Source organism: Truncatella angustata (assembly GCF_020726525.1).
Source record: "Truncatella angustata strain MPI-SDFR-AT-0073 chromosome Unknown BKA67scaffold_1, whole genome shotgun sequence".
Taxonomy (NCBI): domain Eukaryota; kingdom Fungi; phylum Ascomycota; class Sordariomycetes; order Amphisphaeriales; family Sporocadaceae; genus Truncatella; species Truncatella angustata.
The window spans coordinates 5,602,363-5,625,448 of record NW_025763381.1 but is presented as its reverse complement, the minus strand read 5'-3'; the positions used below and the strand labels follow the sequence as shown (position 1 = coordinate 5,625,448).

The window sequence follows — 23,086 nt, the reverse complement described above, 5'->3', positions numbered from 1 at the left end:
GTTGTTACATCGGCCGGCACGCCAGTTCCACGGATTTGACAGGTAAAAACAAAAGCTGCCAGTCAAGCTAGGCCTGGGCAGTATTAGCTCTCCCGCATTTGCATCATAATTGCCCCACTGTCATATGTCCCAAGCTTTGGGGGGTCTCAATAATTCAACAGTATCGATCCGCTCAGGACGTCGTTGGAAAAAAGGCAAACTCGTCAATCCTACTGTTCCGGAACCCAGTCTAGAAATGGCCTCGGTATTCTCTTACATTCCTATTGTCAACCGCTTCGTCGGTGCGAGCGAATCGAGCTCCATCAACATCCCACCCATTGAGGTGCATCATGTGGAGACAGCTCCAGAGAAGCGCCCCAGGACGCTGAAGCACCTTCTGAGAGCAAACCACGTGAACCATTCCATCATCTATCATAACCTCCAGTTTGATAACCACTTGCCTCATATACTCTGTTCTGCTTACCACCTGGGAGCCAATGACAAGCAGCTGCACACGATCTATGATGCGGAAATCAAGGAGCTGGAGCCATGGAAGCCGTCGCCACAAGAGGTTGTCATGTCGGATTGGAGGGACTTCCTCGGCGACAAGAGATATCAACGGGCCTATGTCGACTTCTTCGAAGACTCCATGGCCATGACGCACAACTATGAATGGAAGAAAGTCGTGGAGCAGTTCATGTTTGAAGGAGATGAGCCTCTGGTGAATGGTCTCATCGGTGGTCTCGGCCATCCCCTGATACACCTGGGCTATGCATACGAATTCAACAGTCGGGAAGTGGCCATGGAGGCACTCGGCCTAGCAGCGACACAGTACAACTTCCTCCACAAGTACTTGGACAACCCTGTTTACACAAGGACTTCTTCCTTTAAGTCGACGTCGCCTCTCGAGCTTTTCCACAGAATCGCCAGTGACAGTCGATTTGATGGTTTATTCAGTGAGCCGACACTAGGAAACCTCGATGTGTTATTTGAGAAGCACGAGGATCTGGTGATGGAGTATTGGAACGCGTGGTCTCTGGAAAACCCAGTCAAGCAATTTCAAGACTCTCAAGAAGCCGCGGTAGCTTTCCTAGTGGCATCGGTGCCGCCAGGGACTCACTCTTATAATTTCTTCATCTGTCATGTGCTTACGACGAGTCATGCTGTGAGGGTACTCCTACCGATTATACCAAAGAAGTTCCACATCAACCTTGTGCGAGAATGGTGGCTGTTGGCCGTCGCTGTTTACATCTCTGAGTTGAGGCCAAAGATCGACCCTGACTATATTCCCTCTGGGGATGGTGGAGCGAAGCGGTGGAATTATGTCGAGGACAAGGCTTTGAATGGTCCGTTCAGTACGGATGCTCATTTCGTGAAGGGTAAGTTTTCTAGAGCAGGAGCCAGCGTCAAAACGACTAACAAGACTTAGCGGTGCGCACGATGAAAGAGGCAGCGCGAACATGGGGTGACGTGCACGAGAGATATCTCGCTTCGGCGGTGAGGTTTGTTGATGATTTTCAAGGATGGTCGTTTTGAGATGCTTTACGGGTAGAGGCTCAAAGCACGTAATCTCTGAATAGTTTCGAATGGCCAGGCCGAAAAAGTTGATATGTTAGGTATGTGATATGTCAAATTGTCAGTTAGCAACTAGCAAAAAAACCATCGTTTGATGATTGGATTTGGTATGTGAAATCTAATGTAACCTGGCTCGGGACAGGTCTCACATGTGGCCAGTCTAAGTACAAGAGGTATGTTCGAAATATGTTCTGAGTTCTGGGGTACTCCAAAATGTATATACTATATGCTGCATGAAATATGTCAAGATTCTGTTCAGATTGCCTTGACTATACGATAACTGTAGTAGGCGGGGGAGGTTGTTTGTTCGGTTGTAATCCAGGTACCGTATCCGTATTCACTAATTGTAAATGGCTAATCACCTGATAACGCACCTCCAAAAGCTCAAGCCGCAGCCGCGACAGACGCGTACCAATGCAAATGCGGCGGCGCAAGCAAACAGACAGACAAGTAGTATTTCGATTCTTACCACTTCCACAGGTCGAGCTTGTCTCGAGCTGCGAAAGCTCAATGCAGCCTAAAAGCAAAGCCCTACAGTTCTTCAAACCTCAGAAGTCCATGTTCTCATAGACTCTATTGGCGCCCTTTGTCGATTCCGCTCCTCCTCAGTGCCATTACATCATTGACAGATGCAGCCGTCCCGCTGTCTACAGCTCAGCGATGGCTCCTCCAGCCAAGCGTCGCAAACGCAATCTTGTGCACTCCGACGACGAAGGAGAAGCCAAGCCGAAGCAAAACACACTGGCTAACTATCTGTTCTCATCACCCGAACGCCCGAGCAACTCTGCCCCGGCTGCGACCCGGTTGGCTTCGGACTCGCCCAGCCCAATCGCTAGGAAGCCTGCCAGACCGCCTGCACCAACCACGCAAACATCCAAGCCTGCCGTGAAGGCTCTGCAGCTGAGGAGCAATGGGCCGAACAGAGCTGCAACCAGGAGTGTTAGCACAAGTACAAGCGCAAGCCCCGAGAAGCCAAACACACGCCCATCACGGACCAAGCTCGACGACAGAGGCAAAACAGCGGATATCAAGACTCTATTCTCGAGGCAAGCTGAGCGAACACCGGCTGATGTACCGACCAAGCTGGACGACATCCTCAGCGACCCTATTTCGGACGATGACGGTGTGAAGGAGCACAAAGCTTCCATGGGAAGCCATATCGGCAAGAATGCATTGAAGCGCTTCAAAGATTCCACACCGAGCTCGGGGAGCGCACTCACCGTGAGCCAAAGATTCTTGAGGCCTCCGAAACCTGCTCGGGAACCAGCGCCTGAGATTGACCAGAGGCCATGGTCAGAACGCTTCGGGCCTGTCAACTTGGACGAGCTTGCAGTACACAAGAGAAAGGTGGCTGATGTGCGCAAGTGGCTCGAGGATGTAACAGCCGGAAGGCTGCGCCAGCGTCTTCTAATACTGAAGGGAGCTGCGGGGACTGGCAAAACCACGACGGTAAAGCTTCTTGCGAGAGACATGCGTTGCGAGCTGCTCGAGTGGAAGAACCCTACATCGGCAGGCGGCCTCGGTTTCCAGTCGGCATCTGTCCAGTTCGAGGAATTCCTGGGCAGAAGTGGGAAATTCAGCCAGCTGGATCTTGATACCGACACCGACAGCGCTGCAACCACGACCAGCACCGCCACAGGTCGAAAAGTCATCCTGATCGAGGAGTTCCCAAACACATTTACAAGGTCCTCTACAGCTCTGCAATCCTTCCGAGGTGCAATAATGTCCTATCTTGTGTCGAACACGCCATCACTTGCAGCATTCACACATTCTGGATCTAAGAATCCTATTACACCTGTAGTCATGGTGATTTCGGAGACTTTATTAACCACAACATCGGCTTCTGCAGACAGCTTCACTGTGCATCGATTATTGGGCCCTGAAATCACAAGGCATCCTGGAGCAGCCATGATCGAGTTTAATGCCATCGCGCCAACACTTCTGTCAGCAGCTCTTGAACTCATTGTACAGAAGGAAGCCAGAAAGTCCGGCCGCAAACGTACTCCCGGTCCGACAGTTCTGAAGCGGCTGGGCGAGATTGGTGACATCCGGAGCGCGGCCTCATCACTTGAGTTTCTGTGTCTCAAGGGGGACAGCGATACAGATTGGGGCTCCAAGGTCACATTCACCAAACCGAAAAGGAGTATAAAGAGTAACATTGCCTTAACAAAAGGCGAAGAGGAAAGCTTGCAGTTGATTTCACAAAGGGAAGCCAGCCTCGGCATTTTTCATGCCGTTGGCAAGGTCATGTACAACAAAAGAGACGAAGTGCCTCTATCTGATCAGACAGACGAGGGTCAGGCTGAGCGGTTACCAGGTTTCATGGCCCATCGCTCACGACCTAGGCGCTCGGAAGTATCTGTTGACAGTCTTGTTGATGAGACTGGCACCGATACGCACACATTCATATCAGCACTTCATGAGAACTATGTGCTTTCTTGCTCCTCTACTGGGCCTGGCGATCTTTCGTCGTCAGTCGACTACATGAATGAATGTCTCGAATACCTGTCAGATAGTGACCTGCTGTGTCCATCGTCTGACATTTTTTTTGGCGGGCGGGGCTTTGGTGGATTTGGCGGAAGGGATTCCGCTAGTCACGTTCTGAAACAGGAAGAAATCACATTTCAAGTTGCAACACGTGGTATGTTATTCTCATTGCCTTATCCGGTGAAAAGGATAGGTACAACTGCTCACAGGGGCGGCGGAGATGCGCACAAGATGTTCTACCCTACCAGTCTCAAGCTCTGGCGGGAAAAGGAAGAACTAGAAAGCGTGGTAGATCTTTGGTCTACCAGACTACTGACGGGAGAGGAGGAGACTGTCACGTACGATGTTACAGAGGGTGCGACGGTGTTTAGAAAGCCAAAACCCAACGACTCTGGTAGTTGGATGGACAAACAGGGCCCGAAGAAATCAGGTGTCCAGAGCCACACCTCAGCCAAACCACAAGGAGATTCGGCGCCTCCTTTACTTTCTTTGGGGAATTCTGCGCGTAATGAACTTTTGCTGGAACGTCTTCCGTACCTGGCCCACATCGCGAGACGCAAGAAGGGTACTGTCAGCAACTTCAGGCTCAAGGAATTGGAGAAGGTAGTATCTTTTTCCGGTGTCAATGGGGGTGGTGATGAGGACGCTGCCGTAGAAGGAGATGAAGTGTACCCAGCTGATGGAGACGCATGGGCCACAGACAAGGCAGCCGATGAGCAATCGCCATTAAAAAAAAGTATGGGGGTACGGCAGAAGGGCAAAGACGTTTCGGTGGCGGACTTACCAGTACAGTCACTAGTGATAAGTTATGACGACATAGAAGACGACTGATGAAAAGAGTGTGAGGCGACATTGTGCTTTTAGGAACGAGCCGCTCGCTTCAGATGATCTGGCTTCAACACAAGGGTAGCACATTCCAATGACCCGACCCCTTTGAATGTAGTCTGGGATCTGCATATGCAAAGGGTGATAAGTTCTTGGAAATGATTCAGTTATTTTGCTGCACCGAGAATGCTTTTTGATATGCGAATGATGACCAGTTGGTAATCGTGCTTGCCTACTAGCTACTACTGTCACAAAAATCACACAAGGATGATAGTAGAGCACTCTTCATTCTACGGGCCAACAACTGCAAGAGCAAAGTCACGATATCTTCTCATCTCTGATTCCCTTTCGAGCTTGCACATTCAATGACAATCACGGCCACGTCGTTTGTCTATATAAGAAAGCCACTCCAGCTTGTCCACCATGCCTCACTCACCCAACCAGCCAGCCATCCATTGATGACACACACGCCCATCGCCGACAAGGTGACCACTACACACCATACCGACCCATACTCTCCTGGTTACTGCTGCAACTGCCTCGATGGTGAGTGTAAGTCAATGCCAGAGTCGTTGAAATGCCCTTGACCAATGACTATTCATAGAAAACCCTGGTCTTCATAACCCTTTTTGTGGTCTGGGCAGCTGCCATCCCGAAAGAACAGCCTAGCAACAAACGCTTTTCTGGTCGTATGACGTGGAACAGCCGTGGGCGATTCCCTTGGGACGATGTCTACTCATATGATAGGGATAACCCTAACAACCAAATTCCTTACGGGGTTTATGTACAAGTACGCCTAGCCCAAACAAAGATATTATGAGAATATGAAACGGTATACTGCGCAGAGGCATGACAGTACCGTGATCATGCGATGCCTGTGGTATTTTCGATTAGTTCTGAACTAACGTATCTCACAAACAGGATCCACAACAACAGGGAACGACAGAGGTGGCAAATGAGAATCAAGTCACGTACTACAACAGGAACACGATATTTGCTGCCTTGTCGCAAGGGGCTCAAATGGCGGAGGAGGCCACCAAGATGGAAGTTAATGGCAAAATTTGGCCATCGCGACTTCCCAATTACTCTGCCCCACCGAGGGGAGTTGTTCATCAACGACCAAACATTGGTGACGCTAACTGGGATGCTCATAGTTGTGGGCAATCCCAATTGCTTCTGTTTCCCCTACATGGTCGTTACAATCCCCGAAGGACGGTACCATATGTGATGCCAAGAGTGACTTTCGACACTGTTGTATTCCAACGTAACGGCCGATCAGAACAAGGTGCCTGGCGTTACGTTGGCGTGCTTACCAACCGTTTTTGGTCTATCAATGATGCTTCACGGGCTATCACCCCGGTAATAGCACACTGGAAGTCAGTGCAAGGTCCCCTTATTTCGATGGCTCACGCAAAGGTGTAACAGCATGCTGACGGAGAGAGTATAGTTGGGGCTGGCTGGGGGACCCACGCCAGCTAGGTACAATCGATAGGAGAGTCCATGATTCAGTGGATGATGTAAATTCGGTTCTTCAATATCCCGGACTGGACCGATTGGCTTCAGTAATCGTGACGCCAGGCATGGGTGCTGACGTTGGCAAAGACAGTGCCAGCAGCTCCAGCAATAGCAACTTTGGTGTCGGCGGCATGCCAGGTTGGCCTGGAGGTCATGGCACCGGCGATGAAGCAGGGCTCCCGAGCTTGGCGTCATTACAGCTTCCCAGTTCTAACCACGGTAATATCGGTAATACTCCGAGCGGGAGCAGGGGCCATGCCGTCAGTTATGGAACAGGACATACAGACCTAGCTACGTCCCAAAAATCTTACCCTGCTTACGGTAATATCAATACTACTTCGAGTGGGAGCAGGACTTATAACGTCAATTCTGGACAAAGACTCCCGAGCTTGGCCTCGCTACAGCTTCCTGGCTCTAATTACGGAAATAGCGGTAATACTCCAAGGGGGAGTGGGAGTGGGGGTTATACCGTCAAACATGGAACAGGATATGCGGACTTGACTAAGTCTCAGGACTCTTACGCTGCATATGGTATTACCACCAGTTCCCGGGGTGAAAATTACTGGGACTCAAACAAAGGAAAAGGTCCTCAACCGCCACCTCCGCCTGGAGCTGGGGGCGGGATTAGCAGATGAATGGTTAAGCACTAATTGACCTCATTACATTCTCAAGTTTAAAAGCATGTATGGCCTTGGCGAAGAATGCCTAACCTCGTACCCGCTATTACAACAAAACGGATACTCAAGTATATACTACCTAAATATCACTAAGGAAGCGAAACTCTGAATTGTAGTAACTTGACACATGAATATTAAGATATTCTTAAATTTACATCTATAATTGATTGATTATGAAGGAATGAATCTTAAGCTTTATCATAATGCTTTAATAAGAACGACCTTAGCATCCGCATTAATATAATGGGCACAAGCTAGCCTTGAACCTGTAAGGAGCAATGTCGTAATAAACTGTGAGCACAGCTTTTGTATACATTTCTCTTCTTGTTACCCTTCGCAGCTTTCGTTTCTCGCATTAATTTATATTCTAGTGCTTATAATTGTGTAATTATGTTGTCGTTAGTTAGTAGCGACAGCCGCTCACCTGATTCTCGAGTTGATCTTGTATAACACTAATACCAAACAGTTTATAATCAACATAAATCTCTCACCATTGGTTCCATTAGTAAGGGAGAGCGATCCCATCGCATAATGCCCGGTATTTTATCCTATGCACTTGCAATCAATGGAAAATTTTCTTTAATGGACGGAAATACCATGCCTTACGATGGTGGTTGTAGAAGGTGGCATTTGTTCTAGGAGCTCCGGTAGCAGGCGATTTTCAACGAGGCCAAATGAACAGAAAAAATTTGGCAGGACACGCAATATGAATCGATTGCAGATCAGACACGAGTTATCACATATTTAGAGACAACGCTCGGGATGGAATAGAGCCGCGAACAACACAGCGGCATAGAACCGACTATGATGAACAAGACATGCCTAACTTCCTACTAAAGATATAACCTACCGGGACTTGTATTAGGTTTCTGAGACATTTGCTGCGTAAGAAGAATCTCTGCACTATTTTGGGACACAAGGCGGTGGTTAAAGAGCAGCGGCAGCAATGTAAGGTTGTCAGGTCGGGTATATCTCGCATGCCTTTCCTGTTCGAATAGGATATAATTAGTTGAAGCCTAATGTGGCCTTACTATGGAGGAAATCTCTTAACCCCAACACAGCACTATTTATTCGAGATGACGTATGCTACGGAGTGACCTCTGAATCAGAACCCACCTGCCCCCGGCTTATGGTTTTATCTAATCCAGCTACGTATACAAGAGGTGATATCCTGGGCGTAGGCAGCAGTGAATGATTTATTTTCTGTTCTCACTCTTTCGGACCTGGCAGCACAAGGCATCACTGGAGGCGGCGCCACATGTGGCTCTACAGATCATTGCGGCCAACTACTGGGAGGGAAAATTGTAACATCTATACATCCTGACTGTCATGTCTGATTTCTCAAGGAAAAGGGTTGGCTCGGCTTCAAATCAGCGTGTTCGAATCATGACTACAGTTAATGTTGATTTAGCTGTTTCTCGTCTTGCACCAACTAGCTTCCTTGCGGTTAAGATAGCGGTGGCAGTAGAGATTCGGCGAACGAATACTGTAGACGAAATATGGCGCCTGATTACAGCTAGAACTTGTGTGCTTGGCTGATCTGAAATTACATAGGCCAGTGTGAACTTGGACGTGATGGTCTACGGAATCTGCAGCCAAGGCTCGTCTCTCATGTCTGCAAAGCGAACAGCCTCGGGCAGTCCAGATCTATGGTACGCAATGCTACGAGAGCCTAGACTGAGCTGGATAGCAGTGTCTCGCCCAACCTAACCACCGGCGTTTCTCCCAAGGCAAGTTAACTGACCTAAGCATTGGATGCCTTGATGTGGGCGGACTGGCAAGCGAAATCGAGTTGCCGTATAGCATTATTGCAAGAGTGCATCGCATGACCCTTTCGTCCAACTAAAGCCTCAAGGCGAACACCTCTTTCGACCTCTGAAGCCACGCAGTCTTGAAGCCGCACAATCTCGTGTGAAGTCGAACCTGATGGGGTTTCCTAACTGGCCATTTGTATTTCCCCCACGACGATGACAGAAAACGGATGCTGCGAGACTGGCGCTGCGTGCATGTATTATACGGACTATAACTACTGGTTTATGGTGGGTTGCGACCCTGACCCTTGCCTGGTCGGTTGTCCAACTAACCTTAGCCTACCACAGTAGACTACTCGAGACTAGACTAACCTAAACACGTGCACAGATCACTCTGCGGCGGAGACCTCCTCACCTTTCAAGGAGCGCCTGTGGGAGCTCGACGACGCGTGAGACCAGCTGCCTTGAGCTTGAGCTTGAGCCGTAGCAGCTCTGTCCCAAGTTAGCAGCGGCGGCCACTGCAGCAGTAGCAAGCAGTAGCAGCAGCAGCAAGCGCAAGGCAAGCCTTGTCAACGTCAACGCCGGCCTCAAACGTCAACCATCACCTCAAACCCACGCCCGTATCCTCCTTCTCCTTCTCCTTCTTCTTGTCCATCGCCCCGTGTATCACCACCGTCTAGAGCCCCCAACACACCACACCTTGATTCTGGAAACCGACCGACATTTCTTTGTCGTCTCTCGATCTCTACCCACAACCGCAATATGGATACCCTTGTCGCCCGATACAGTCGCCCGGCTGCCTTCTTAGCAGAGACCCATGTCGACGACCAGCACGATGAGCTCCACGATGATAGCACCGCCACCCTGTCTCTGAAGTTTGCCATGCCCCCCATAGCACAAGTAAGCCTCTGTCCTCCTGCAGTGCATTGCAGCCGCCAGCAACCGCGCTCCGAACGCCCAAGCTGACCATTCACTCGTCTCGCAGCCCTCGGCTTGGCTCCGCGCCGCAACGGATGACCATTCCAACCCGCAATGTCCCATCAAGATCGCTCACGGTACCACAACTCTAGCCTTCCGCTTCCAGGGCGGTATCATCGTCGCCACGGATTCCCGAGCCACAGCCGGCAACTGGATCGCCTCGCAGACCGTCAAGAAGGTCATCGAAATCAACGACAAGATGCTGGGCACCATGGCCGGAGGCGCCGCCGACTGTCAATACTGGCTCGCATGGCTGGGCATGCAGTGCCGTCTGCACGAGCTCCGACACAAGCGCCGCATCTCGGTCGCCGCCGCCTCCAAGATCCTCGCCAACCTCGTCTACCAGTACAAGGGCCAGGGCCTGTCCATGGGCACCATGTGCGCCGGTGTCACCAAGGAGGAGGGCCCCGCCTTGTACTACATCGACAGCGACGGCACAAGGCTCGCTGGCAACCTGTTCTGTGTCGGTTCCGGTCAGACCTTCGCCTACGGTGTGCTCGACGCCGAGTACAGGTACGATCTTACCGACGAGGAGGCTCTGGCTCTGGGCAGCAGAAGTATCCTGGCCGCCACCCACCGAGATGCTTACTCCGGTGGTTTCATCAACTTGTATCACGTCAAGGAGGCAGGCTGGGAGAAGCACGGTTTCAGCGACACCAACCCCATATTCTGGAAGACGAAGCTGGAGAGCGGCGAGTTCTCCAACGTCACAGCCGACTTCGTGGGTGACCGAGTGTAGGATGCTGACTAGGTCACTTGGAAGGACACCTTGACACTCAGATGTAGACAAGGCATGCCCTACACCCAGGAAGGACTGCAGGCTATCTGGAATGTTTTGATGCGTATTCCGTGGTCTCCCCGAGGCCCATTCAACTCGCCCGTGATAGAACACTTGGAAGCTCTGGGATAGATGGATCCTAGACCTAGACATAATTCTCTACACCAAACTCAAGCACAGCCTGGCTCCGACTCCGATTCAGAGGGGGCTTTACACTCCGAACATGCATTGGAATCAGAAAAGGCGTCACAGTCGGGCAGGCCATCACATTCGGGCGATCCGGGGGAAAGAGTAAGACCATGTAAATGTACAACCAAGGTATTGAGTGCTTCTAGATTTTCCCCCCACGAATTCTATGCTATTATGATACACATGTCCATACCCGCATCTTGTGAAACGGTGCCTTCACAATGTTTCTTCGTAAACGGACAAGCAGCCTTTTACACTTTCTTGACGTTGACCCAGCCTGGAGCGCCCAAGATACCGCCTCCCTCGGCTGTCGGGTCAACTGGCCATTTCCTCATGACCAGAATATCCATCTTACTCCGCCAGCCTGCCTCATACATCTCCATGCCGGTCCATGCGATCATGGCAGCATTGTCAGTACACAAAGCCGGCGGAGGCGCGCTGACTGCCAGATGCCCGTGACCCCTGACCTCTAGCATTCGCTTCAGAATATGCATAAGATACTTGTTGCTGGCGACCCCCCCGGCCACCACTACAGTCTTGATGTCGGCATACTGGGGGTTGTCCTTCAGCACGAACAGCAGCCGGGATACCAGATGCTCGAAGGCCAGCCGCATCGCGTGCTTGGCCACGAGCCGCCGGTCCTCCAGCGACATGTCCGGGTGGGCCTCGACCGTGCGCTGCACCTGGCTGTTGAAGCCCGCAAAGTCGTAGGCCATGGCCGTCGTGCCGCTCAGAGGCGGCGTCAGCGTCCAGCCCCGGCCCGAGTCGAAGACCTTGATCTCGTCGGCGCGGCGCGGTGGCGGGGTGTAGTCGTAGGCATCCTCGGAGTCGACCCCTCCTCCCGCTGCTGCTGCTGCTCCTGTGGTGGGAAAGGCGAATCTCTCGAGCAGGGGACCGTACATGACGTCTTCCAGACCCGCGAGGTGCGAGGGCGGGATGACGGTTCGCGCGCACTTGTCGATCATGTCTCCGATCGCGATGTTCATGGCCTGGGCGAGGATGCGGTGGTCGGTCAGGGAGCGCGAGTGCACGAGCAGCGTGTGGCCGCCCGAGACCAGGAGCGAGAGGAAAGGGAAGTCTGGGGAGTGGGGCTCTTCTGGTGGCGGTGGTGGCCGCTGGCCGCCCTTGTACGCCGGCGTGATCACCGGGGAGGGCTCAGGTTTTGGTGGTGGTGATGGCTCTCCTCCTGCTTGGCCGTTGCCTCCTCCCTCCAGCGCCGACACGAGACGAGGCGTCAGGGCGTGCGCCTGCATGTGGTTCACGCCCAGTAGCGGGACGTCCCACGCGGCCGCCAGCCCCTTCGCCGTGTTCAGGCCCGTCGCCAGGTTGGACGTCATGCCCGGGCCCCGCGTCACCGTCACGAAGTCAGGCTTCACCCGCACCTCGCCGTCGACCCACAGCAGCTTCCTCCACGCATTGTAGTCGCCGATGGTGACGGGCGGCGCCACGGGCAGCGAGCGCAGCGCCTCTTGGATCAGGGGGCCGAGCGACGCCGTGTGCGACACCACGGAGGTGAGCGGGTGGACGCCCTGGAAGGCGCGGTTGTCCGAGGTGATCTTCTTGTTGAAGAGCAGGCGGGCCGAGGCGGCTCGGGGGGTCTTGTCGAGCAGGGCGACGCAGCTGTCGTCGCAGGAGGACTCGATGGCAAGGGTCAGAAGGGATCGCCGGGTCCCGGGGCCATTGCGCCGTTGCGATGGGCGCAGATGCCGCGATAGCAGGCTAGGCGGCGTCCCTAGGCGTGGCCGGATTGAGTACCATGCTACGCTCATCAAGGGAGATTTTGACGAGGTTGTGCTTCGAGGTGCAACATTGTTTGTTGTTCCATGGGAGATCGGATCAAGCCAAAAAGAAAGCTGCGGACGTCTAGACCCCTGGGCTTTTGCCGGCTTTGTCTTATCTTATCAGTGGAAGTACATATGTATGTACGGAGCATACATACATACTGCAGTGTAGTATAGTACATGTAGCCTTCATAAACCTGGCCGAGCCGCAAGTCTTGCTAGAGGGACCAGACAAACGAGCCTATGGAACCCAAGAATTCTAGCACAAATACTGCAACGTAAAATGTGAGACCAGGACTCATAAAAAGCTTATAATTCATGCTAATTTGGCATTGGGACAAAAGACACGTTGGATATCGAGTACAGTCACGCCCCACTGTATGCTAATGTGCTGTGAACGCTGTCCCAAAGTATCAACCTGTGTGCATCAAAGTAAGGTGGAAATAGACTTATTACTGTACTATTCTTCTGTCAGGTGACTATCTTGTGAGTCTTGGTCATCACCATGAGACCTGGTGCGCTGGGTCACTCACTGCCGTATGTATTAAAAAGTATGTATGAACAAGCCTGGGATACATAGTACAAGGTCCCAATGCAAATGGGGCCTACTGTGATTAGCGGCCCCTACCACATGCCACAGAATATATTTCCCGACGTCATGGCCCTCTCTCTAACCTTGGGATGCTAAACGTTAGTGAAGCTCGTGAAGCTCTTGAAGCTCTCTCAGCGGGTCCCGTCTGCACATGCATTTACCATTGCGTTTTAGAAGCTTCATCTTTGCCGAGCGTTCCACCAACTGCCCATAATCTGCACCGTCCGGCCGACAGAATGCAGCCAAACTAGTCTTCTCTCCTTTGTATTTTACACACCACCGCTCTCAATTCCACACAGCTTCTCAGCGAGCCAACAAGATCAGAATGCCGTCGTCTGCGCTCGGTTAACGGAAACACAGACCATCTCCCTCTTGAATCTCGAGGTATCACGCTGACCCCCCAGCCACCACGCAAGGCGACCACCATAGCATGGAAACACCTGAACGCAGCGACCGCCAAACTCCCAACCGCCAAGCACGTAATACCGAGCCGCAATCGCCAACCGGCCCACCAAGAAAATTCTATCTTACCAAAAGCAGACGCAATTCCAGTGCCGACAAGGCAATGACCATGCCGGAGGGACCGAAGGAGGAATCCTTCGTCCATGTCAGCGAAGCTCCAACCCAGCAGCCCAAAGAGCCCGAGGTCAATGGTTTCATCAGCGATGAGAAGCCCAATGGGCATGGGGACTCGACCCACGACCCAGACTCAGCCGATCCGTCGGCTGAGCCGCCTACTTCCGAAGTTCAGAAAGGGGTCAGCTTTGCCCAAGTATTGAAAGACGGCCCTGGACCCGGGGATGATGCTTCAACCAGCAACCGGCTTGACGGCAATACGGACCAGCCTGATGTCCCTTCTCTTGAGAAGCCGTCGACAGAGAAGCCGGCTTCCGAGGTTCAGGACGGTGTCAGCTTCACCGAAGCCCTGAAGGAAAGCAAAGCTTTGCAAAAAGGCTCCAGTGACGAAAAGGCCCCAAAGCATGGAATATATGGCTCTGATGAACAGGGACATCAGAAACGCCAGAAAGAGGATTCCGAGAGCGAAAACGGGCATGCTGGCCAAGGCCAAGAGAAAAGGCAGGAACGGGATGACAGTGATATCCGCAGCGACGATTCATACCCGGAATTGGACGAGATGACTATCAAAGAGGTTCATACTCACCAGCCGCCAAAGCAACATGAGCCCTACACCAAGATCAGATGGGCGCCCTTCAACGTTCCGGCTAAACGCCGCTGGCAAACTCTTGTTGTCTTGCTGCACTGTCTCTGCATCGGGCTATCCGTATCCATCTTCTTCGCTTTCTGCGCCAACCCTTTCGCCTGGCCTCTCATACTCGTGTATCTGATGCACTTGCTCACATCAAGCGCGGCAACCGACGGCTCACTCAGGTACCGGTCGGAGTGGTTCCGGAGCAGCTACGTCTGGGATCTCTTTGCCGGATACTTCCCCGCACGACTTCACAAAACCCATGATCTGCCGCCCACAAGGAAGTATATCTTTGGCTACCACCCCCATGGTATCATTTCTCATGGCGCCTGGGCCGCATTCGCGACTGAGGCTCTGGGGTTCGCCGAAAAGTTTCCTGGCATCACCAACAGCTTGCTCACCTTGGACAGCAACTTCCGCATCCCGATTTATCGCGACTATGTCATGGCAATGGGTCTTCGCTCTGTGTCCAAGGACTCCATCGCCAACATTCTGACGAGGGGAGGCCCAAACAACGAGGGCATGGGCAGGGCCGTGACCATTGTCATAGGTGGGGCTCGTGAGTCCCTCGAAGCGCAGCCCGGACAGCTGCGTCTTATCCTGAAAGAGCGCAAGGGCTTTATCAAACTCGCAGTTCGCACAGGTGCTGATCTCGTCCCTGTTCTGGCATTTGGCGAGAACGATCTGTACGACCAGCTCCGCCCCAAGGAGCATCCTGTAGTGCACAAGATCCAGATGTTCATCTTAAAGGTATGGAAGTTTACGCTGCCTTTCTTACACGGCCGAGGCATCTTCAACTATGATGTCGGGCTTATGCCGTACCGTCACTCCTTGAATATTGTCGTCGGCGCACCAATCAAGGTGCAACAGTACAAACGGATTGATGACCAAGAGATCGATCGCCTACATGAACTGTACGTGGAGGAGTTATTGAAGCTTTGGGACCGGTACAAGGACGAGTTTGCAGGGGATAGGCAGGAGGAATTGGAAATTCTGTAATGGTGTCAGGTGCACACATGTATCGGGCATACATACACCTTACCAACATGGTGGAATTCCGCGCAGGTCGTTTTACTAATATCATAGAGACCGTTGGCGCTATCGTTTATAGCTATAGAATAACACGTATCACTACATCGTCGACTCGAATCTCCTTTGAAATACAAGATGAAAATTACACAACCATCCAGTGACAGAGTGAGAAGCAACCACATCCGCAGCATGCATTAATTCAGCACAATTCTTCCCAATCCTAGCTCCAAATCACTTCATTATTTAGACCACCCGGGCGTCAATATGCGCTGGGAAGTCGACGGCCTCGGAATGCAGCAAGTAGGAGAGACCCCTATTGCAATTTCGGGTAACTGGGCATAGAGTAGTGCATCTGTTTACATGGTGTTGATGTCATTGGCTCATGCACCGCGCCTCGGTTTGCTTTCAGCTGAAGATGGATAACATGGGGAGGGTCCAAGCCCATTATATGTGGACAAGTAGGCATGCAGTAGGATCGAGGGCCGACTTGAGTAATCGTCGATTGCGAAAACTTGGGGTTTGGCCTAGTCTAGGTATGCACATAGATGCGTGGGGAATATAGCACACAAACACGCTCGTGGGCATCATTCCCATGTGGTCATAATTAAAAGCAGCAACGCGCCGCTCCTAGTATTGGGGCGGGTGCCGGAGCTTAAAGGCCCCAGTAGCGCGTCGTGCTATTGATAGCTTAAGTTCCTCACCGTCAAAGTGTGTGTCTGTCAGTGGTGCCTTGACTATGATTGCAAGTTCGTGTTGCTTACACAGTTTAAATTGCCTCGTTAGCTGTCGAACATGGGGAGGCGACGGAACAGCCAGACGGGATTCACATGTGGCGGGGCGTGCGGATAATTGTTTTCCTTCGTTTCTCATCATGATCGCTCCGTTGTCTGCAGTGGTGGCCCTTGAGTTAGGTGAAATACATACACAGCAGACCATAGCTTACACATGGCACGCGCGTGTCAGGTAGCCCGTTCTAGACCGACCCTGGGAGCTGCAGGTGATGACACCGCTGAGAGAACGAGCATACATTGCAGTACATCATAGTCGGGGAGGGGGAAGAGTGACCTCAGATGTGTGGGCCAGTTGATGATAGCCAACAACAAGTACTGTGTAACGTGTAACCTATAGTAGCCAAGTAAGAAGCTGCGGGCTCCACTGCCCCAGGTTTTTTTGTTTTGTTCCGTGTTCTTTTTGGATGGTTTCGCGAGGTCAAGAATTCGGGGGATTCGGGTTCGGGTTCGCGGCCGACCAGCGAAAAAGTCCGCCTTTCCCGCCAAGGACTAATCAATTCCAGATCCGCGGCTGTTGCTCACGCGCTCAGTTTGCAAAAACCCCCTGAGCGGGAAGGTTCTTGTGCCATGCGCACCCCTCCCGGCTTTGATATTTCCCGGGCTGGCCTGGGTTGGGCTCCCTAGAGTTTGGTTTGTTTACATAGTTACAACTTGCGGCACTGTCAATTGATTGTCAGAGGATTGATGCAATCTAGAACCAGCTCCAAGGCCCATTGTTTTTTTTTTCCAATCCGTTTCTCCAACAAAATGATGTGCGGCGATTTCCTATGGCGGTAAAGGATCTGCTTGTGTTCCTCCTGCGAGCTTGTGCGAGCCACAATGCAAGGAGCGGGTGCCAAGACCCTGCATTTAAATCAAATTCAAATTCAAATGGCTGCGGATTTTTGTTGGTTTGACTTCAGGGGCTCTGAAGTACCATCAAGGGCAGGTACCAAAGTGCACAGTAAGAGTAATCGACCAAGGTTAGGACAGGACAGGTTAGGACAGGACTAGTTGGCCAAGTTCGCTACATGCCATGGACTATGTAGTTAGTAGTAGCAGGTGGCAGGCTGTCCGCTCGAATCCGTTTCCTGTCCAGAACCCGAGCTAAAAAAGGTGACCAGCAAATGAATGGATCGCCAGGGCTTGCTGCAGAGCGTCATGCGCTGCTCAGTAGGTGAAATTACATGGGCATGATTACATACCCGCATACTTGGTAGAGAGGCAGACAAGCAGAAAGCAGAGAAGCCCCAACTTTCCCATGGATCACATCCGTTTAGTCCACTTTCGGCAGCAGCAGCAGCAGCAGCAGCATTAGCAGCGTCAGCAGCATCAGCAGCAAGCAGCAAGCAGCAAGGTCCCCCAAGGGCTCAAGGTCCACGGTCCACGGTCCACGGCCCCTGTGCCATGTGCCGTTATCCCATCATTGCCTACTACTGATACCTTGAAATTTACATTGCATACACTCCCTTATTCCCACTTATCATGCCTTCCCCTTTGTCCAGCCAAACCCACATTCAGTCTCTACCACTACCACTACCACTGCCACTGCCACAACAACCACATACCGCCAGTCAGACGACATCAGTGCCGAGCAGAAGCACAAGCAACGGCTACAGCCTCACACCACCACCATCTGGGCCACCTTCGACCAAGAAATCCTCAAGGAGGACCCGAGCCGTCTCACTCGTCCTGCCCCCCGCCAACGGAGCCGGAAACATCGACTACTCGAGCCCGTCCTCGGCCTCCTCCGCGACTACGAGCTTTCAGCAGTCGGCCAATTGGAAACCACGACCTGCGGATGGTGCCACGGGAGTCAGTGGACGTGGTACGGAAGTTATAGAGATGGATCAGATCAAGACGCCCGCAGCCGGCCATCGCCGGCGGAGGAGCACCCTGACGTCCAGCGCAGGCGGCGCAGGCGGTCCTCTCCCAGGAGGTAGGGCAAGAGCCCCGAGCATACGAAAATCCATGGACCCCGGCTTGGACGGCAAGATCTCAGAGGAGACCTTCAGCGGCCGCGGTGGAGAAGGCGCCGGCTTGAGATCCGAGGAGTCAGACGCCGACAAGAGTTTCAGTGACGAGGATCTACAGGATGACGAGGAGACTGGGCTCACAAAAAAGGACCGGAAGAGGAGGCGCGCAAAGAAGAGGAGGAATCAGAGGCTGGATAACAGGATCGCCAGAAAGAACATCTCGGATGAGGAGAGGAGAGAAGCAGACCAGAACGTCGCACGGAAAATCGCCATAAATTGCCTGCTCATTGGACTATGGTATATATTTTCATTATCTATATCTCTGGTAAGCTCTCGCCCGTCTCGGTCCTTCCTCTTGCCATTGTGGCCCCTCCCTCCGCCAAATATTTTTAACACAAGATCCATTGCTGACACGTTGTTGATATGCAGTATAACAAATGGATGTTTGACGCAAAGAACCTCAACTTTGCCTTCCCCCTATTTACAACATCAGCGCACATGTTGGTACAGTTTTCCCTTGCGGCTCTAGTGCTGTACTTCATGCCCTCCTTACGACCGGGAGCCGGGCAGAACCTGAGGCATGATTCCGATCCCGATCGGCCGCTCATGACAAAATTATTCTACTTGACACGGATAGGACCTTGTGGCGCCGCCACGGGCTTGGATATTGGATTGGGAAATGCGTCGCTGAAGTTCATCACGCTCACATTTTACAGTTTGTAGCCCCCTGCCCCTCACGGTATCGCCTGAATTGTTACTGACAAGACCACAGCCATGTGCAAATCCTCTTCTTTGGCTTTCGTCCTTTTGTTCGCCTTTCTTTTCCGCCTCGAGACACCAACCTGGAAACTTGTAGCCATTATCGGTACAATGACGCTGGGCGTTGTTATGATGGTTGCTGGCGAGGTCGAGTTCAAGCTCAACGGCTTTTTCCTTGTCATCTCAGCCGCCTTCTTTTCCGGTTTTCGCTGGGGTCTTACGCAGATCCTGCTTCTGCGGAACCCCGCGACCTCGAACCCCTTTTCTAGCATTTTCTTCTTGGCGCCAATCATGTTCCTCACCTTGATCGTCATCGCCATTCCCGTGGAGGGCTTTCCGCAGCTCATCGAAGGCCTGAAGGCATTGAGCGAGGCTTGGGGACCCGTTCGCGCGCCACTGATCTTGATCTTCCCCGGAACTATCGCTTTTCTAATGACAGCGTCCGAGTTTGCACTACTCAAGCGCAGCAGCGTCGTTACGCTGTCTATTGCAGGTATCTTCAAAGAGGTTGTCACCATCAGCGCTGCGGCTCTGGTTTTTAACGACAAACTGACGGCCATTAACATCTCTGGCCTGTTTGTGACGATAGCGGCCATCGGCTGCTACAACTGGATCAAATTCACAAAGATGAGGAATGACGCTCAGGTAGAAGCGCATAACAAGCATGGATATCAACAAGCAGAGAGCGGCTCAAGCAGCGACTTGAGTGACGGCGAGGAGGAAGAGAGCGGGTTGCTGGCGCATAGCGAAGGGGAGGACATGCTCACGACGGACGGTGATAGTATTCCGAAGCCGCACGCTGAGGACGGTAGGTCGCCAAAGGTCGGTGAGAATGTCCATTGAGGGGTGGCATCGAATGGACCGTTGGGTGGTTTAGATGTTTTCAACCCACATATATACTCGAAGCTATTGAGATGTGCTATCGGACCGTACTCGGCTACAATGTCCTGGCTAGCAATTCGCCCAGGAGGGATCAAGACGATGTTTCAGGGAGTTAACGAGAGGGTGCCGCTGGCCTTCATCTCTTACGGGTGCGGCCGATGCTAGAGAAAGTTTGACGAGGTCTAGAATTATACCCACTAGCTATATAGGCATGAGCGAAGCAGCCCGGTCTAGTAGGGGCCCTGGGCTCATGTTCGGCTAGAATGTAACATAATATAAGCAACATATGGCTAAATCACTGCAAACATCAACTGGTGGCCCTCCCTTGTCCTCTGTGGATATTCAAATGCTCAAAGCACATGCATGGGGGGCAGATGATTGGCCCTCACCAGACCGGAGACGGCCTTTGCTACGACAAGTTCACGCTTTGTCTAGGAGTCGGCAGCTACTGACTCCCTGTTTGTTATTACACCAATTTAGTTGATCTTTACATCCATCTTAGCTAGCATATGCGGCAAATCGACTGGCCTGCGTGATTGCGCTTTTCCGGTCTTTTGCTCTTGCCTAGGTAACAGGCAAAACCAGCGGGTGAAAGTTACCACCGTATGTGTCAACTTCCAGGGGGTGACGAACCGAGGTTGGCATGAGAGCCTCCTGCCCGACCTCGCCGGTAGGGGATCGGCATCTCGGGGAGGGCATCTACAGCCGTGAACACCCCGAAAGTTCGCGCGTTGCCAGCCGGACGAGGGCAAGGTGAGGCCATATCGAGCCTCGTTTCGCAGTGTCAAGACCAACCACCATGGCCCGGCTCTCAGCGGTATGATACCGCTCCAAGAAGAGATGAGAATAATAACATTAATGTTCAAAACTGTAAACGCTTTGAGCCTGACGTGAAAGGACCAGCCTGTATCTCATTCATCAGTGGAGACCCTCGCCAGCCCGCTTTTGTCTTCCCTCGTCTCCCTTTCCGCTTCCCCGAGGCCTGATGAGCACATAATGTAAAGACAATCTCGGTGGGGAGGTTACAATATCCATCCCGTTGTCTTTTGCTCCTCCTGTGTTTTCTCCTTTCCTCCCTGCACCCTCTTTGGCCATTAAGCGTTAATCTCTCCTGTATATCGCTAGGGTTGTTTGCAAAACGCCTACCAGTGAAGCCGGGACGCATCTCATGGTAGGATAGCCAATACCTGAGAAGCGACATAGATGGGAGCGGCCTTTGAGAGCCTATAGAATGCTCTGCTGTAGTCCAGGAACACACGTTTTGTAATCACGTGGCCGGCACCGAGGACCATCGACGCATTGGCGGCAGTAATCGCCAGGGCCTCGACGCATCTTGTCTTGTACCCGAGATCTTTGCATATCAACACCACCATCGTGGCTTCTCGTAGCAGCTCCCAGGAAGGCCCCAGGAGTCGGTGCGCTTCGAGCTTGGCCGTGTGATATTCTAGCTTCTCCTCGCGCGATGATATGCCAGGTGCATTGCCTTCTTTTGCTTGCAATTCTCGGAATGCCTCCTCGTAGCGTGCGCGAAGTGTTTGGTTCATGGTCATGTCGTTCGTGTTGCACTACACCATTTGGGGTCAGTAATGACTTCTTCGTAATGGGGCCAGTAAGCATCTTCGGGAGTAATGTGAAAAGGGGACAAAAGGCTTCAATGCTTTGAATGGGCGGGCAGATATACACTCCGCACAGGCCCCCGAGAAGAATAGGAGATGAGTTTCAAAGTTGCTTACCAGCGGGCATTGGCACTCAAAGCCATAGAGGTTGTGTAGTACGGATTTGTGATCTTCTGCCCATACTTTTATGAAAGAGGCGGTGATCTCCTCGCCTTTCCGAACACGGCGCCTAGCTCTGATGACCTCGGAACCAGTAACGTGGTTCATGTTTGTCAGAGCATTGGGTGCACACGAGTGGTTGAGCTGGGAGCCTGCGAGGAACAAAAACACCATGTTTGAATTGATACCCAGACGTGCGTGGTTCAGCATGATGGAAAACAGCTTGATGTACTTCTCACGCATGCATAGCTGGCGACCCGAACCCTCTATGAGGCGGTCCACGGCCCTGGTCAGATGAGTCCTCTGTTCATGTGAACAGTGTTCCCGGAGACTTAAAATACGTCTTTTCTGCTTTCGTGCCAATACATCGAAAGAAGCCACCAACGGACCACATTGTCTTCCCCATTCTGCCCATGCGAAGGCTTGGCATTCGATGATCGGCTGCTCTTCGTTGATGATTGTACCAGCTTCGATGTCTTGCGTCGCATACACCGCAATGCCGCCATTAGGCGACTTGCCGACTCTCGAGAGGACAACCGTGGACATCGCGTGTTCAGCCCCCGCTTGGCGAAAAGAAGAATGGTGCACCGCTATCAAGCGTTGCCGTAGTTGACGTCGGAAAGAAGTTACCCACCTAGCATCCGCGAGTCCCCTTAAAATAAAGATGTTTGGTAGACGAGAGTTTCCTTCAAGAACAGATGCTTGGATTTCGCGTGATATTCTTTTTGCGCGGGTCTATAAACCGAAAGCAGTGCCGTCTCTGTTTGAAAATATCTTTGTGATGAAGAATAGATGTTCAGGTCCAGACATGACAGAAGGGTAGCTGTCTTAGGTAGCTACAATGCCAAGAATATTTGTTTCTAGAGATGACGAGTAGCGTAATGTTTGAACGATGTCCAGCTCAAAGTTTCGTGCCTGAGGGTTCGCGAAATGCTGCAGAGCGTTTTGGTGATTGTATGCCGTTACGCCGGATGCAGCAACTTTGCTTTCCAGACTAGTTGAACGAAACCCTAGCATAAAGCCATGCGACTCTAGTAATTGACACGACCACCACCCGGTGCCCGCAGAAGTTATGAGGTGTTCTAACTTTTTCTATTAATTACCCTGTTGTCGTCATTGTCGTCGTCGTTTCCACCTGATCTGACCAAAATACGATCGCAACTAGCTTTATGTGTGATTAGACTTTTGGCAGGTGCTACACTGCCACAATCCTAACCGTAGTCCTACTTAGTAGCACAGTATCAGGAACTTGTATTTATTCGGATTTGTTTCATGCTGTCAACACAAAGCAGTGGTTGGACCACAAATGCTTGAAAAATCTGGCAGTCCAGTTCCTCAACGCCTTTAAATGTTGCTTTGACGGCTAATTAATTCTTTGTCATCAAACAAGAAAGCTTTTTGGTAAATAAGTATTTAATCCTCTTATACGAAAAACGGGAGAGTGAATTAACCTAGTCGGGAATGAAAAGTGGGAGGTTATGATCTCGGAGCCGCAAACCAACTACGCCTTAATCAGTATCATGGAATCACAAGAAGAGTTTGATCGATTTCTGGCAGC

General features: G+C 51.9%; 8 protein-coding genes across 8 annotated transcripts; 7 read left to right on the top strand and 1 right to left on the bottom strand.

The window, feature by feature from the left end:
• Positions 1-9: 9 nt before the first annotated feature.
• BKA67DRAFT_548580 (uncharacterized protein) lies at positions 10-1,926 on the top strand. Its single transcript, XM_046101526.1, has 2 exons — positions 10-1,358; positions 1,409-1,926. The coding sequence occupies exons 1-2, from the start codon at positions 125-127 to the stop codon at positions 1,513-1,515; spliced, it is 1,341 nt and encodes a 446-aa protein (XP_045964731.1). The 5' UTR covers positions 10-124; the 3' UTR covers positions 1,516-1,926.
• Positions 1,927-2,214: 288 nt separating this feature from the next.
• Positions 2,215-4,872, top strand: BKA67DRAFT_653768 (Rad17 cell cycle checkpoint protein-domain-containing protein; the record flags this gene model as incomplete). The annotated part of the gene is made up of 1 exon (XM_046106435.1): positions 2,215-4,872. One exon carries the CDS (start codon positions 2,215-2,217, stop codon positions 4,870-4,872), a length of 2,658 nt encoding a protein of 885 aa, XP_045964730.1.
• Positions 4,873-5,640: 768 nt separating this feature from the next.
• Positions 5,641-7,188, top strand: BKA67DRAFT_548577 (uncharacterized protein). The gene is made up of 2 exons (XM_046101525.1): positions 5,641-6,242; positions 6,314-7,188. Exons 1-2 carry the CDS (start codon positions 5,887-5,889, stop codon positions 7,014-7,016), a joined length of 1,059 nt encoding a protein of 352 aa, XP_045964729.1. The 5' UTR covers positions 5,641-5,886; the 3' UTR covers positions 7,017-7,188.
• A 2,108-nt stretch (positions 7,189-9,296) lies between these two features.
• BKA67DRAFT_598398 (nucleophile aminohydrolase) lies at positions 9,297-10,884 on the top strand. The gene is made up of 2 exons (XM_046105310.1): positions 9,297-9,709; positions 9,795-10,884. The coding sequence occupies exons 1-2, from the start codon at positions 9,572-9,574 to the stop codon at positions 10,524-10,526; spliced, it is 870 nt and encodes a 289-aa protein (XP_045964728.1). The 5' UTR covers positions 9,297-9,571; the 3' UTR covers positions 10,527-10,884.
• On the bottom strand, positions 10,885-12,939 carry BKA67DRAFT_548574 (glycoprotease pgp1). Its single transcript, XM_046101524.1, has 2 exons — positions 12,698-12,939; positions 10,885-12,646 (listed from the first exon to the last, which is right to left on the bottom strand). Exon 2 carries the CDS (start codon positions 12,521-12,523, stop codon positions 11,006-11,008), a length of 1,518 nt encoding a protein of 505 aa, XP_045964727.1. The 5' UTR covers positions 12,524-12,646; positions 12,698-12,939; the 3' UTR covers positions 10,885-11,005.
• Positions 12,940-14,262: 1,323 nt separating this feature from the next.
• BKA67DRAFT_589961 (diacylglycerol acyltransferase) lies at positions 14,263-15,333 on the top strand (the record flags this gene model as incomplete). The annotated part of the gene is made up of 1 exon (XM_046104532.1): positions 14,263-15,333. One exon carries the CDS (start codon positions 14,263-14,265, stop codon positions 15,331-15,333), a length of 1,071 nt encoding a protein of 356 aa, XP_045964726.1.
• Positions 15,334-18,107: 2,774 nt separating this feature from the next.
• Positions 18,108-19,714, top strand: BKA67DRAFT_509029 (triose-phosphate transporter family-domain-containing protein; the record flags this gene model as incomplete). The annotated part of the gene is made up of 3 exons (XM_046097203.1): positions 18,108-18,437; positions 18,542-18,827; positions 18,885-19,714. 3 exons carry the CDS (start codon positions 18,108-18,110, stop codon positions 19,712-19,714), a joined length of 1,446 nt encoding a protein of 481 aa, XP_045964725.1.
• Positions 19,715-21,636: 1,922 nt separating this feature from the next.
• On the top strand, positions 21,637-22,407 carry BKA67DRAFT_548568 (uncharacterized protein; the record flags this gene model as incomplete). The annotated part of the gene is made up of 1 exon (XM_046101523.1): positions 21,637-22,407. A coding segment is annotated over exon 1 (176 nt), but the record flags the coding sequence as incomplete, so codon positions are not given.
• Between the last annotated feature and the right edge of the window lie 679 nt (positions 22,408-23,086).

Excerpts from the sequence above, each read along its gene's own strand:
- BKA67DRAFT_548577 (XM_046101525.1), top strand. The coding sequence starts at position 5,887 with ATGGCGGAGGAGGCCACCAAGATGGAAGTTAATGGCAAAATTTGGCCA. Across the intron at positions 6,243-6,313 it reads CCGGTAATAGCACACTGGAA|TTGGGGCTGGCTGGGGGACC; the intron begins GTCAGTGCAAGG and ends GAGAGAGTATAG.
- BKA67DRAFT_548580 (XM_046101526.1), top strand. The coding sequence starts at position 125 with ATGTCCCAAGCTTTGGGGGGTCTCAATAATTCAACAGTATCGATCCGC. Across the intron at positions 1,359-1,408 it reads GGATGCTCATTTCGTGAAGG|CGGTGCGCACGATGAAAGAG; the intron begins GTAAGTTTTCTA and ends AACAAGACTTAG.
- BKA67DRAFT_548574 (XM_046101524.1), bottom strand. The coding sequence starts at position 12,523 with ATGAGCGTAGCATGGTACTCAATCCGGCCACGCCTAGGGACGCCGCCT.
- BKA67DRAFT_598398 (XM_046105310.1), top strand. The coding sequence starts at position 9,572 with ATGGATACCCTTGTCGCCCGATACAGTCGCCCGGCTGCCTTCTTAGCA. Across the intron at positions 9,710-9,794 it reads CCATGCCCCCCATAGCACAA|CCCTCGGCTTGGCTCCGCGC; the intron begins GTAAGCCTCTGT and ends CTCGTCTCGCAG.